At 38.9% G+C, this 14,406-nt stretch overlaps 1 protein-coding gene across 3 annotated transcripts in view; it reads left to right on the top strand.

Annotated features, from left to right (window-relative positions):
- The window catches only part of HMCN1 (hemicentin 1), a 198,597-nt gene that overhangs the window by 61,741 nt on the left and 122,450 nt on the right, over window positions 1-14,406 (top strand). For all 3 annotated transcript variants that reach the window (XM_054211475.1, XM_054211474.1, XM_054211476.1), the window contains exons 7-11: window positions 2,323-2,443; window positions 3,014-3,277; window positions 3,544-3,688; window positions 7,842-7,963; window positions 13,158-13,433. In XM_054211475.1, the coding sequence (XP_054067450.1) occupies window positions 2,323-2,443; window positions 3,014-3,277; window positions 3,544-3,688; window positions 7,842-7,963; window positions 13,158-13,433 (928 nt within the window). The remainder of the gene's footprint in view (window positions 1-2,322; window positions 2,444-3,013; window positions 3,278-3,543; window positions 3,689-7,841; window positions 7,964-13,157; window positions 13,434-14,406) is intronic.

Here is a 14,406-nt window from a genome sequence, read left to right as displayed (position 1 = left end):
GTCTTTAAATCAGAGGTTTGAGTAATATAAAATGCAGAATGTGCAATCCAGTTGTCCCCTGCACCGCAGGAGGCCTCCAGTTGCCTTCAGGTACTTCATCATGAGGACATCAAATCTGTGCATGTGTGTGGATTTTTATAAGTAACTTTTCCTTCCAGGTCTGCTTGAGTACTCTTGGTTGACAAGGTGACAGGAGTCTTTTCAAAGAGCAATGACATGAGAGGAGCATGTGGCTCCTCTCTCCGTTGCCTATCAGCAAACAGTGCAGGTTCTGTGCATAAGGAAGCATGATTCTTCAGAAAGATGGTCCCGCTGTTGCATGTGTTTTCTGCACCTCAGAGCTAGCTGGGAGACTAAATTTATCTGCTGGTCCTACTGTTGAGATACCTACCAAGAGATAGGCCTCCATAGGAACAGTCTTACTTGTTTAATAGAAGAGGGAGCATCAGTTTGCTTTTGCTCAGTCCCTCCCACAAAGACCTGTCCTGTAGACTCCTCTTCAAATATTTCTTTGGAGCAGTTTCAGAGGTATCTAAAATCTTGCAAATAAAATTATCTGCGTGTTGAAAAGGCAGGTGAGTGATGGAGGTGAGTTGTGAAGCCATCAGCTGCTCTTTTGTTCTGTTGTTAATCAGTTGGCCAGAGCTTTTTCAGCTGAGCAATGACACAAAAATGCCCCAGCTGCTTGGAGTTAAATGATCATCTGCCTGATTGAGAAAAGGAGAGGAAAAGCAATGAGAAGTCAGCAGAAAAACTTGACTGTTCATGTGATCAAGACAGGTCTTTAATGACTGATGTTGCTCCCTCGAGCCAAACGCAGTGTAATGACAAACCAGGCCAGAGTAATTTCTACTGAATAAGCACATTCCTCAAAGCCTAATTCAGCTGCTTATCTCCATCATTGTAAATATAAAAAACATAAACATAACTGCACAATTAAAAATTTATTTAGCCATTGTAGCATGGCTTTTCTGTTATGTGAAAAAAAAAAGAGTTTGTTTTACAAAAACCTGTGCCTTTTTTCATACATTTGTTTATAGATACATGCATCTTGGGCAATTTTATTTTGTGTTGTTTGCAAGACAGGAAAGCATCTTTTCCTGACATCTGAGACAAATACATGTTTGCACTTTTTATTGTGCTCCCCCAGTCTGGGAGGAGAAGCATTAATGTACAATACCAATGATCCACGTTAAAGTACAAATAATGAAAAGAGACTTGACAAAGGTACTACTTGGAAAGCAATCCTTTGTGATGAAATTTATTCTTAGGTGTTTGCATAAGACTGCCAGCTCCTAGGCATGACAATGATAGTTACATTTATTGCTACCAGTAAATGGTAAAATTTTATAAGGTTATTCTAGCCTTAAAAATTCACAGTTACCCAAAGGTCTGAATAATTGTTAAAGAAAAGTAATTTCCCAATGTATTTTTCTATGGATTATTTACTTGGCTTTAGTCACTGGCTTCTTCTGTTTGCACTGAGATTTTAAGGCTGTGACTGATGACTTAAAAAAAAAAAAAAACTTTGTGAAAAGTTTATTCAAGCCATAAATTCCTCATACAGATGCATAAAGCTATAAAAAGAAAGCTTTGTCACTGAGTTTGTCTAATGAAATTTTAACTGCCAATTAACGCTTGATAACATGAGTTGTTTGGCACACTTAAATATTTCTTTGTATTGTTAACAGCTGGTTTATATAAAAAAGGCTTTAGTAGTGATTTTTCTGAGGTGAAAGGCTAACCAAATAGAATCAAATAGAGGTCATTTTAATCAGATAGTCATCAATTTGTCATAGCGTCTAAATGGCTGTCCCTAGGCAGTTAGTTATAAGAAACAACTGTTTAATTTAATATACACGTGCAGCTGTATGAGAGGTGGTTACTAAACTGAAGGAATTATGTATTTGAGAATGGATCAGATAATACTCTCTAGGTAGATAAAGCTCAGTGGAATTGACTGCATTTTAGTGCTGATTTTCTTTCACGTTGCAAGTCTCATGTGCTGTCCTGTCTCCCTGAACAAAAACTCAGAGTAGGTTCTACTAACCGCGGGTTTGATCTTGGCATAATATAGCTTAGATATCACTCTTCATGGTCTTTTGAATCTTTATTTTTTTCCTGCTGTTCTCTAACGACATGCTCAGTGCAGTGCTTTATTAAAGGCGTTTTTACTTACAGCATTTGTCATAAGCCTTTTTTCTGTCTTGTTTTTAGATGAAAGCTGAAGTTTATCTACTGAGCTCAGTGGACAGATCAGAAGCATTGCAATTCCTGAAATGTTAGTTATTCACATGTTCTTTCACTCCATTGCTCTTTCAGACCTCCAGCAGTGGAAGGCACTCAGTTCGGATCACAGGTCTCAGCACTATTGACTTCCGAGCGGGGTTTTCTAGGAAGGCAACATTAGATTTTAAAAAAACATCCAGCAGACCAGTGCAAGGTTCGTTTCCATTCTACTCTGTGCTAAACAATAACCAGTTTTGGGCCCCCAAAATCAAGTAGAACTCTATGATGATCTCTCTGGTGAACTTCATAATAAATTTGGGGCAGCTGTTGGTTGGTTCTTGGGCCTTGAATACGTGAGAGCAGCCAATGTTGCTGTTTTATTTTACTGTGGTATTTTTTGTATTAGCTTGGTTTTTTTGTGTTACATAAATTCAGATATCATTAGCTATGAAATGCCTCAGAAGTGCCTTTCTATTCCTTTTGGAGCTTCAGAAAAAGCCTTTGGCTCTGGGCATGGTGAGGAGATAATAAGGAGGCTGCTATTTCAGAAACACGTGTTGGTAATCAGTAATTTAAACCCTAATCAGTGCCGTGTCTCCTGACAGTTAATAAGCAGAGCGCAGCTTCGTGCAACTTAGTTTTTTGCTACTTAGTAAGGAAGGGTTGAAACTGAATGCTGCATTCATGGGGTACTGGGCCATACGCATGGAATTTAACCTTTCCTTTTTTAATTACTTTTTTTGGTTTTTTTAGAACTGAAAATAGCATGGTTTTGTTTTTCTAGGGATTCCTACCTTCGTGCTGCTAAATACCACGGGGATCTTTCTTCCAGCTAGAGTAGACCGACTGGAACTTCTGAGTATTACAGGGGAACTCCTTAAGACCTTGCCCGTGAAATACTATCCTGACAGAAAGCCCTATGGTCTATGGAATATTTCTGACTTCATTCCACCAGATGAAGCTTTTTTTGTGAAAATAATGGGCTATGACAAGGATGATTATCTTTTTCAGAGAGTTTCAAGTGTTTCATTTTCTAGTATTACTCCTGGTAAGAGATTTTAACTTGAATTGAATGTACATTTGGCGTATCTAAATCAGTTAAAATTGGTATCTAATATTTTTTGTAACTTACAGAAGTGTTTTCTGTGCTGTTTCATTCCAAAGTTCTATTTCTAGACTGTGATGGACAAGTTAATGCTATTATCTACTAAGTATAACTTTATCAGAAATTTAATTTCTTTTTAATAAAAGGAAAAAATAGGATGAGTGTTAGCAGCTGTTAGTAATCTTTTGGGGAATATTTGCTTTCTTCAGATGCTCCAAAAGTTACAATGCCCACCAAGACTCCAGGATATTACTTACAGCCGGGGTCTGTTCCTTGCCATGTAGAAAGTCTTATACCTTTTACTCAGCGTTTTACTAAAAATGGAGTAAAGCTAGGAGTGGATCAGTTCTTCAAGTAAGTAGTGACTTTTATTTTTTTTTCCTCAATACTGTTTTATTTATAGCCTATGACTTCTAATTATTATTTACTATTATACTGCTTATATCCTGTTACATCCATTCTGTTATTTTTGGTGATATTCATTAGGGAGGCTGTATGCTATGGAGAGATTTATTTTATATATTTTTTTTATATATATATACACACATGCATGTTTGAGGAGGGTGTACATTCTGTGTAGATGATGAGATTATAGGGTTCTGGCCAAACCTCAAATGTATGCTCTTAAATTATGATAAACTGGGTCTAAATGTCTAGAAGGCAAATGCTTTTAATTTGTATTTTTAAAAGTTATGTAAAGTAGATCTTTAGCTTTTTTCTTGAACACCCTCCCCCTCTTCAACGCATACATTAATGATTATGGAATGTGCATTAATTTGCTTTATTTTTAATGGCCTTTCATGGATGCCCTAGAAGTATGTCCTATGTCTTGCCCTAGAAAATTTTCCCCTTCAGAAAGTCTCTCAAAATAGGAAAACTTAGACTGAATATACTAAAGGCTCTTCAGATTTCTGTATAGAAAATGGATTGCATGTTCTTTCTCTGTAGAATGAGATAAGAATAAAAAAAAATTATGAATGAATTAAAATGCTCATAAATTCTATCTTGTAATTTTGATAGTTGAAAACAAAAGGGAAGTATGTACTAGAAGACAGTGTTGGCAGTCTTTCTTAGCCTCTTGTAAAGCCTGAAACACTTCAGGAGAAGATTGAAGGCTAAGTTCTAGCATTGAATAGCAGGATCATGACTATGAAAATAAATAAATTCTGAAGCTCCCTTGTACACTGTTGGCAGTGTGAAATGTTGCAGCTCTGGTGGTTTTTTTTTTTTATTTTTCTAATTTTTTTTAATGAGGTGCCATTTACATTTAGTCAGCCCTGGCACATACTTTAGCAGCTGTGTAATTTTTTCCATTCTTTAGTTATCAAACCACACACTTCTACTCCTTGCTTTTCACATATCCAGCACCTTTCTGATTGGGCTGCATTTTTCATTTTCATATTACAGACCAGATGAATGAGCAGATCATCCAATTTAATTTAACAAAACATATCTCAAGATAAATATTATTGATCACAGTTAAGTAGGTTCTATTTGGCTTGGCTTGTCTGCATTGTATTAGTAGTGAAATTCCATACAGGATTTGTCCAGCGTACTAGTTTAGTGCAGGTTTGAGCTGTATTATTGCTCCGCATTGAATGACTTCTAATGAGTTTCGTTTTCATAGAATCACAGAATGGTTAGAGTTGGAAGGGACCTTAAAGATCATATAGTTCCAACCCTCCTCCCCTGGGCAGGGACGGCTCAAAGCTGCGTCCTGCCAGGCCTTGAACACTTGCAGGGTTTTGTTGACAAGATGTCATCTTTACTCAATTTTTTTTTTTTTAATACTTATTTCGATAAGTAAATGGTTTATAAGTTGAATGTTATATTTCTAGTGTGACAGTTGTCTGTGTGAAAGTACCATTAGAATGAATATAGATTAAGGGGTCTTGAAGTGAATGTACTTTGAAAAATTGTCTTTACTTTGATTCCAGAGGTATTATCAGCCGTAATAATCATTCTGCATTTTAAATGAGTAACATGTGTAGGAAAAATAAATTTCTCTAAAGTTGCAACAGCTTTGTTTTTCTAGATTACTGAATCCTGTGGTGGTCTAGTAAGAAAATGTGGATTTTGATTAATATCCTAGTGCATTTCTGACAAGTCTGATTTAGGCGATCAAGAATGGTAGTTAAGCACCTCATTCCAGTGGGAAATCAGTGAGAACTGAGCATTAATGTGTCTTTAAAATACATTCTCTATTATAAATGATAGATCCCACCAACCCCACAAAGGGCAGAATCAGCAAAAATAACGTGTGAAATTATGACAAGAAAGGCAATCCGTTTAGTTAATCACAATAATAATAAATCCCTCTGAATCAGATGGTATTTGTGGCTGTTATCAAGCCTAGTGTCTGATTTGCTAAACCATGTAGAATATATCCCTGAAAACTATGTATTAACTAGTGCAATATGAGTGAATGTTAGTTTTTAGTTCATTTGTGTCAGCCACAGCCTGCTGCTGGTAACTTCCCAAGTGGAAATGTGATATGGAGCGTGGTGGTTTCTGGTGGCTAAGAGGTGAGGTTAGATACAATGCTGTGCCCTCTGCCAGTGGTTCTGCAGTAACTAATAACCGGGATGTGATTTGGGCTTTGGATTTTGCGAATTGGGTAAGGGAGTATATTTGTATTTTCCAAACAGGCTAGATAAGCAGTTTGATCAGCAAATTACATATATTGTAAAATGATTTGAGTAAATAAATTACTTGATGCTGAAAGGTGCTGAGTTATCCCAATAACACATGTTGCAAAGAGTTGTGTGTGGTTACTGCTTTTTAGAGTCAGTGCCAAAGTGTGCAGCAGATGCCTCGAGGTGTGTATTATTCACTGTTGCCATTGTTATATTTAATTTTTTTTAATAGATTACCGCAGGTCTCTCTTTGCCAAGCTTTTCCACTCTGGACACGTTTCCTTTTATGCTTCCGTTCTCAAGGCTTCCATGTTCGACATCTGGTCTGTAGCAAAAGTCAGGAATGAAGAAGAATACGGTTGCATAACTTCACTTTTAACATACTTTCCATGAAAAAGAGAAGTCTCTCACTTTTTACTTGGAAGAAACACTATCTTATTCTTAAGTGTTGGCAGTTACTGCCATTTCCATTTGCCAGCATTGCACTGTAAAATGTCATAGATTTGATATATGATATATTACGTTATCTAGAATAAGTATGAAGTAAGAGAGAATAAGTAGGAAGCCATTTGAGGTCAGTATATACTATTTTCATTTGCCATGTAATTGGATTGTCTGTCTCGTGGTGCTACACTATTGAACTTTCACGCATATTCCAAGTCTCTTTCTTTTGTTCTTTCTAAATCCTTTAGGGGTAGATAAATCAATCTATTCCAACAAGCAAAGGAGAGACCAAGGGCTCACTAATTTAGTGTTTTCCCATAACATGGCAATTACTTGCCAAAGCTATCATGGATATTTTAGTGCTCATCAGTTTTGTTTATGTGCCATAGCAACAGGCTACAGGGAGCACGGGGACACTGCAGAAGAACCACTGTTTTGCTCATTTATGTCATCATCTCTGTGTCTGTTACACCACTAGTTGTATAAAGTGTGGTTTTGAATTTTGAGAAGCTGTAAGAGTGTTTGTTTTTAAGCACATGTAACCACCAGTGAACGTTGTTACACTTTTATTCTCTTAACTTTAACATTGCATGTGGTAGATACATGGTATTATTGCTGATCGGCTTTGCCCTTGCTATGATTTATAGAAAGATTACCAAGTATTTCTCTGGATTCCTGTTACATTATCTTGCTTGCATCTCTTCTGTACCCCACCCTACATTTTCAGTCTTGAATCTGTCAATCCTGTCTTTATATTTGTTGTGCTGTTTTGTATGGCTAGGCAATCCATGTGCAGAATATTAAATTATCATAGTTATTGCTGGTCATAAGTTCAGAGGTGCAGCTGGCAGAGCAGATGTTGGTCATCTTCATAGAGATACTTTATGTTTTGCTGGAATGTAAATGTTTGGGATGGAGGTAGTCCCTGCAGTTTAAAACGTACAAAGTGTACTGTGTGTACCTGGGAATTTGAGAAGCTTATGCTGGGAGGATGAACCCTTGTTGCCCTTGCTACTAAGAGCCACAGGTTTGGTACCACATACTGGTTCTACGTAGAAACTTGTCAATATTAAGGAGAGATATTCTCAAGTACTGAACATAACAGAAGAGTGCGAGCAGCTGAGTTCATGACTGCAAACACAGTGGTTTTAGTCATTGTGTGACAACTGTGTGACCTATGTAGATGTGCAAGTGAGGCATTCTGCAAAAATTTACATTTTTAAATACTTAAAGAAGACTGACAATGTATATATTGTTTCTTTAAATAAAATCATAAAGCTAGATTCAATTTGATTCATCAGAGGCTCTGTTTTTCCTTTTCCTTGTAATTATTGTGAAAATATCGTATGTCTGTAGTTAGGGAACAAAGTTCTTGTACCTCTTGATTCCTTCAGGAATTCAGTGAGTATGCCCTTTTCTTCCTCCAGAGAATCATCTAGTATGAGCTGGGAAATTGCAAAGGTTTCCTTGTCTGATGAAGGCTTTTATGAATGTATGGCAACTAGCAGTGCAGGAACTGGACGTGCGCAGACATTTCTGGATGTATCAGGTGGGTAGTAGTCCATCCTTCTACGCTGAAGCATGGTAATACATTGTGCTGGAACACTTAACAGAGAGCAATGGCACTTGGGGCCAATCAAATACATTTCCAGTTCTAAGTATGTTTTTAATTAATGTGGTTTTTTTCTCACTCATGTACACAAGTGTGTTGATGTTTATTCAGCACAACTCTCTCAGCCTGTCTTCATAGGAGAGGTGCATCTTCGTGGCCCTCCTCTGGACTCGCTCCAACAGGTCCATGTCCTTCTGATGTTGGTGGCCCCAGAGCTCTATGGAGTACTCCAGGTGGGGTCTCACCATAGCGGAGCAGAGGGGCAGAATCACCTCCCTCGCCCTGCTGGCCGCACTTCTTCTGATACAGCTCAGGCTGTGGTTGGCTTTCTGTACTGTGAACACACACTGCAGGTTCATGTTGGGTTTCTCATCCACCAACACCCCCAAGTCCTTCTCCTCAGGGCTGCTCTCCATCCATTCTCCACCCAGCCTGGATTTGTGCTTGAGATTGCCCTGACCCAGGTGCAGGACCTTGCACTTGGCCTTGTTGAACCTCATGAGGTTTGTGCAGGCCAACAAAGATATTAAACAGCACTCATCCCAGTACTGACCCCTGAGGAATGCCACTCATCACTGGTCGCCACTTGGACATCAAGCCATTGACTGCAACACTTTGAGTGCGACCATCTAGCCAATTCCTTATCCACTGAGCGGTCCATTTGTCAAATCCGCGTCGCAACAGCTTAGAGACAAGGATGTTGTGTGGGACAGTGTCAAATGCTTTGCACAAGTCCAGGCAGATGATGTCAGTTGTTCTTCTCTTATCCACCAGTGCTATAATGCTGTTGTAGAAGGCCACCAAATTTGTCAGGCACAATTTTTCCTTAGTGAAGCCATATTGGCTGTCACCAATCACCTCTTATGTTCCTAAATGTTCCTCCTATGTTCCTAAAAATGTTCCTAACTTCATAAAAATCTCAATTTAAAGGACACCTAATTATAAATCCGGTCATACATTTAGTATGACTTGGTGCGCCTTACGTGTTAGAGCAGTTTCAAAGCATAAAGCACTGGTATTCCGCTTGCTGAGGGAGAGGGAATTTCCCTTATGTAAATTAATGACCTGTTCAGACTTGAGGCACTAGATGATTATGCCCCATTAGTTATTAATGAAAGTATAGTTGTGGTAAGAGAGAATCCTTCCTGAAAAGTGAATGGTGTCATCCTGGTCAAGCTTTGGACGTAAAAATTTGAAGTGGGAGAAAGGGAGAGAGTAAAGTTGGTCTTCTGTGAAGGCAAGTAAAGTTGGGACATGTGGATGTTGGTATTGTCTGCAAATTATGATGTTGAGAGTTTCAAGTGCAGAGCAGTTAGAAATGTTTCCCAAAGTAAACCAACAGGCTTTATTTCACAAAATTAATCCTTTTAGTTTATTAGAGGAATTTAGTTTAAGTAACTGTAAACCAAGATGTACCCCAAACACAGATGGAGAGAACATAAAACCAGGCATGGTTTTGAACTGCTTCAGCAGACAGTAGAGTCTCCTGCAGGAAAACTTAAGAAAAAAAGCTTATTTCTGCATGTGGGTGGGTGGATGAAAACTGTGTCCATATTATAGTGAATTTTATCACTTAATTTTTCACAGTTGCAATGCAGTCTGAGGGAAAGTGGAAAAGAATTTCTATTTTGAAACAAAAATCCATTCTATATAGCCTTCTTGTTTGTGTTGATAAGACATCTGTCATGCAGAAGTGTAAGCTATTGCTCTTGATTAGGGAAAGCGCTGGAGCAAGTCAGTTAATTTACAGTGGCAATGAGCACAGTAGAGCTCAGAACAGCAGTTTGAATTCGGCCTCAAGGTTTCGTATAACTGCTTCAAACTGAAGTTGTCTTTTGTCTCCTGTAGTAGCTAATTCAGGTTAGTTAAGCTGCATTATGACTCCTAGAATCACAAAACAATTTAGGCTGGAGGGACCTTTGGAAGTTACCTAGTCCAACTCACAGCTAAAAGCAGAATTCACTTCCAAGCTTGATCACGTTTCTCAGGAACTTGTCCAAACAAACTTTGAATGTCCCCAAAGATAGAGATTTCACAAGTTCCACGGGCTGCCTGCAGTGCTTAACTACTCCCACTAGGAAAATATTTTGTATGTCTAGTCAGAATTTCCCCTGTTGCATATTATGGCCACAGACTCTCATCCTATTTTTTTGTGCCCTGAGAAGACTCCAACTCTGTATTCCCTAAAACAGCCCACTCGGTAGTTGAAGAAGGTGACTGTATATCCCTTTACCTTCACTTTCCCAGGCAAAGATGTTCCTTTCACTGCAATATGAGCAAATTCAAAGAAACTACTGTGGTATCATTGATTCTATGCAGGCAAAGTTTGTAGAGAAACAGCCTTCTTGTACCAAGTGGTGAATTTGAGGAGAGGAACATCCTTTTAGTTACACAAAATACTTAAGTAGAATAGAACAGTAACATCAATACTTACCCAAGTCCTAGCTCTAGAGCACTATTTTATATTTTGGCTATGAAAATCCTTCTGGAGGATAGGCTATTCCCACATGCTTGTTTCAAACCATGTTTTGGAGGACAAAAAGCTATTATATACTGCCTCAGAAACCGTGGGTGTAAAAATTCTTGGTCTGGAAGTTGCAACCATCCTCCTCCCCACAGAGAAAACTGAAAGAGAATCCTAACTTTTTTCTTGTGATATTGGTAGGACTTGAAAGTCAAGACTGATGAGGGGAAAATTTCCCGTATCCTCTCATTTATAGAGCCCTGAGAGATCAACTGAGACTGACTCACTATGTAAACATGAGCAATTAGCAAATGTCTGTTTTGAGACACGAAGAGGATTAATGTGAGGGAGATGCTTTGAAATCCTTGTGTACAAATATTTGGAAGAAAATTACTTGACATTTTTTCTTTAAGCAAAGTGAACAATCTTTTCAAGTATTCTTAGTTTGCCCAGCTGACAGACAGTGTATCACAGATAATCTATTTTGTCAACTGCTGCGTGAAAGGTATTGGAACTGTGTCAACATTTTCCAGTTTCAGAAAAAGCAAACACTTGAGTTTGACTTTGACTTTGTCTTGCTAGTATTAAATCTTTAAAATGTCAAATGGCTTGTTAGCTTGTGCAGGCACCTTAACTAAAGTGCCAGTAAAGAAGTGCTCTGAATTCAGCTTGGAGTTTGGCTGGGGGATTGCTATGTGCCTGGACTATTGTGGTAAGGGCTGGTGTAATCCAAAAGATGCTGTGCCCCACTGGACTCACATTCAAAAGATGGGGACTTCAGTCCTGTACTGGCCTTCGTCTCTTTTCTACGTTTCTTTAAGTAACATACTTAATGATATGCCCATGGAAAGCATTAGAAGATTTGTCTCTTCTCTCAAACAAACCAAAACCTACAGTGGAGGGGAAAAATTCCATTCTTGGTAAGCAAGTGTAGCTTTTCTTGGCCCTCCTCTGCATGTGTTAAAATACCCAGTTTTGGTAATGAGCGTGATTGCTGTCAGAGTGCGTGTTCATAGGGAAGCAGAGCCGCACACCCAGCCTGTGGAGATCTAGCAGAAGGCCTGTGAACCTCATCTGAGACCCCACAGGCAACTTAAATGAGGAGGAGTTATGGCTGTCTCTGAGCTTTGGTGTAACTTCCACCCTTAATAGACTTTTTTTGTTCTCTGTTATCCTTGCTTTTCTTAGGATAATTCTTTTTTAGTGTCTACTGATAAACATTTGGTCTTGCTCTTAAAGCTGTTAATTCTGCTAAAGCAACGTGGTTGGAATATTATTCATTGCACATCTTTCTTCTTCTCAAGAGTCGGTCTGGGGAAAACCAAATAGAGTATATATATATGTTTTTAATGGGAATGCATAAGGTGATACATAGCGTATTTTCTTTCTGGAACGTTTAATTGTTGCCTCTTTTATCAGTGATATCTCAAGAAGGATCAGGATGACTGCTCCTATTTTAAGCATCTGTGGTTTCAAAGTTTAATTCCAGTACAAAATTACTGCAGCTGCTTTCTTCCAGGAGTGTGATAGAAGTGTACAGATGAGTAGAGTGGAAAGCAATTAATAACAAACAGTGGAAGCTACACCATAAAATGTGTACAGGTAGCAAGGAGAAGATAATGAAATTACCTAAGAGTTGAGTGGAAGCTGTTAAGGGGTGTGTAAGTGGCTGCTGCCTAGAACAGTTCCAGCCTGGGAATTTCTCCTGCCTGGCTGCTGGAGGCCTCGCTTTGCCAACTCCCCCCCCCTTGCTTCTCCCTCATTCGCCTCCCCTGCATGTTCCTTCATCAGTTTGCACAGGTTCACAGCTACCCCACCCCTATATCTGGGACCCCCAGGTTTGTGTCCTTATCAGTTGCAAAGCCCAAGTTGGCCCTTCTTTGAAATAATGCTTGTAGCTTCTTGATAGCCTGTCAGTTAGCATGACAAAGCTTGTTTCTTGTCATTGTCTCTGCTGTTGTTTGTCTGTCAGGTCTGTGTGTCTCTCTCTACTGTGTTTATTACCTCCCATTCTCCCCTTTTCCTTATCCCATTTGACAAGGTCCTTGATCAGGTAAAGGTAAGGGAAGAGATGCTCTGTCCTTCCATGTTCCCTTATAGAAACTGTCACGAAAACAACTTCATAATGATGCTTAGAGCAGCCGTTGACTTAGCTTCATTGTTGCTGTAAGAAGAGCTTTCTAGCAACATGATTCTTTCATATAAAGCCTGTAAAAAATCTAGTGCATAGCTCAGATTCCACTACGTGTAGTCACGCCCGAGTCAGAGATCAGAATGTGAGACCTGGTCGTGGTCCTGCCTCTTCCTTCTGTCACTGTAGCGCTCTGATTTTACGTTGGCTTTCCACAGTGCAAGATAAACACAGTGCTACATCCTCTCTTGTACATATTGTGATCTTTCATCCTACGTGATATGTTGGACCTAAATCAGGAGTTGTCTTATGATGTGAGCTCCTGTCAGGCAGCTTAGCATCAGGGAATGGGGATGTTGCCCTGTGTTCTGTTTCTTGGCTTCAGCAATGTGAAATTAAACTAAATATTAAACCAACTTCTTTTTTTTTTAAACTTGTTTAGTGTACTTGAAGTTATCAAGAATCCACAAATGAAGCAAAGGTTCCCAAGTCTTTTTCTTATGATTTTGTTCTTTTTTCTGTTTTTTTTTACACAGAGCCTCCACCCATTATTCAGGTTCCTAATAACGTCACGGTTGTCCCTGGTGAAGGAGCCATCTTGACCTGCCTAACTTTAAGCACAGTGCGTTACAATCTCACCTGGCAGCAAAATGGCAGGGATGTGAGGCTCAAGGAGCCCCTGCGAATAAGGATGATGAGTAACCTGTCTTTAGAGGTGAAGGCCGTAAAGCTCACAGATGCTGGCAAGTACAACTGCATCGCTTCTAATGAGGGCGGATCTACCGTGGCATCAGTATTCCTTACAGTGCAAGGTAACAAAGAAACTTCATGTTAAATTTACTCTCTCGTGGTTTATGTTTTTTTTTAATCTTGCGAGCTGTCTCTCTTAGTAACTTTTGTATTTTATTTATGCCTGTTGATAAAACCACTTGGAGACTGACAGAACATTATGTAGTTCTTCCCTGTTTTAAAATGGCAGTAGGAGTCACCAAACAGCACTAGTGCTCGTTTTATGAGGCTGCCTTGTGCTGTGTGTCTCTATGAGCCATGGGGTGATCCTCTTCCTGTCGCTGCCAATTTAACTGCTGTGCAGGTGAGTGGAGCCTGAGGTAGTTTTGTTGTTAGTGCCTCCTAAAGAGTAGAGAACAGAAATAGCTACGCATGCACATGTACCACTCCGCAATATTTACAGCCAGGCTCTGCTTTGAGAAAATTTACAGGCTGGCTATGTGGATTATTCTTAATCTTTTTTCAGCAAAAAAAGCTATAACTATAGTTATGTAGGTGTAACTACATTGGTAAAAGTTTCTGTGTTCATCTCGATTCTTTCATATCTCTTTATAACAGAATAGTGCTTCAGAGGTTTTCTGTGTGTTATGGTATTGTATCTGTTTTGTAGTGCAAATCAGTACAAGCTAAGAACTAATCACAATTTTATGAAGGACTAGATTTTATGAAGGCAAGGACTTCAAAAATACGTCAGAACTGAAAAGACAGCATGGGTGAGACCAAACAGGGTCTAGATCTGTGTTGTTGCTTTACACCAGCAACAAATTTCAAAAAAATGTGTGTAAGTGCAGTAATTTGTCTTAGAGTGAATCCTTCTAAAATTTGAAAGTTCTGCAGGTTTCTCTCTGTTTTCCTTTGTCATGTGGAAGTTTGAACCTTTGGTTCCTAGCTGTGCCTGGCTGTAAGAAGAAATAGAACTCAAAATGTTTTAGAAAGAAAACTATTCTGTCTACTTGTAGTAGGTGACTCCGGCAGGATTTCTGCTTACGGATGATT

This window comes from Rissa tridactyla, chromosome 8, assembly GCF_028500815.1.
Source record: "Rissa tridactyla isolate bRisTri1 chromosome 8, bRisTri1.patW.cur.20221130, whole genome shotgun sequence".
Lineage (NCBI taxonomy): Eukaryota > Metazoa > Chordata > Aves > Charadriiformes > Laridae > Rissa > Rissa tridactyla.
This window is presented reverse-complemented; position numbering and strand designations above follow the sequence as displayed.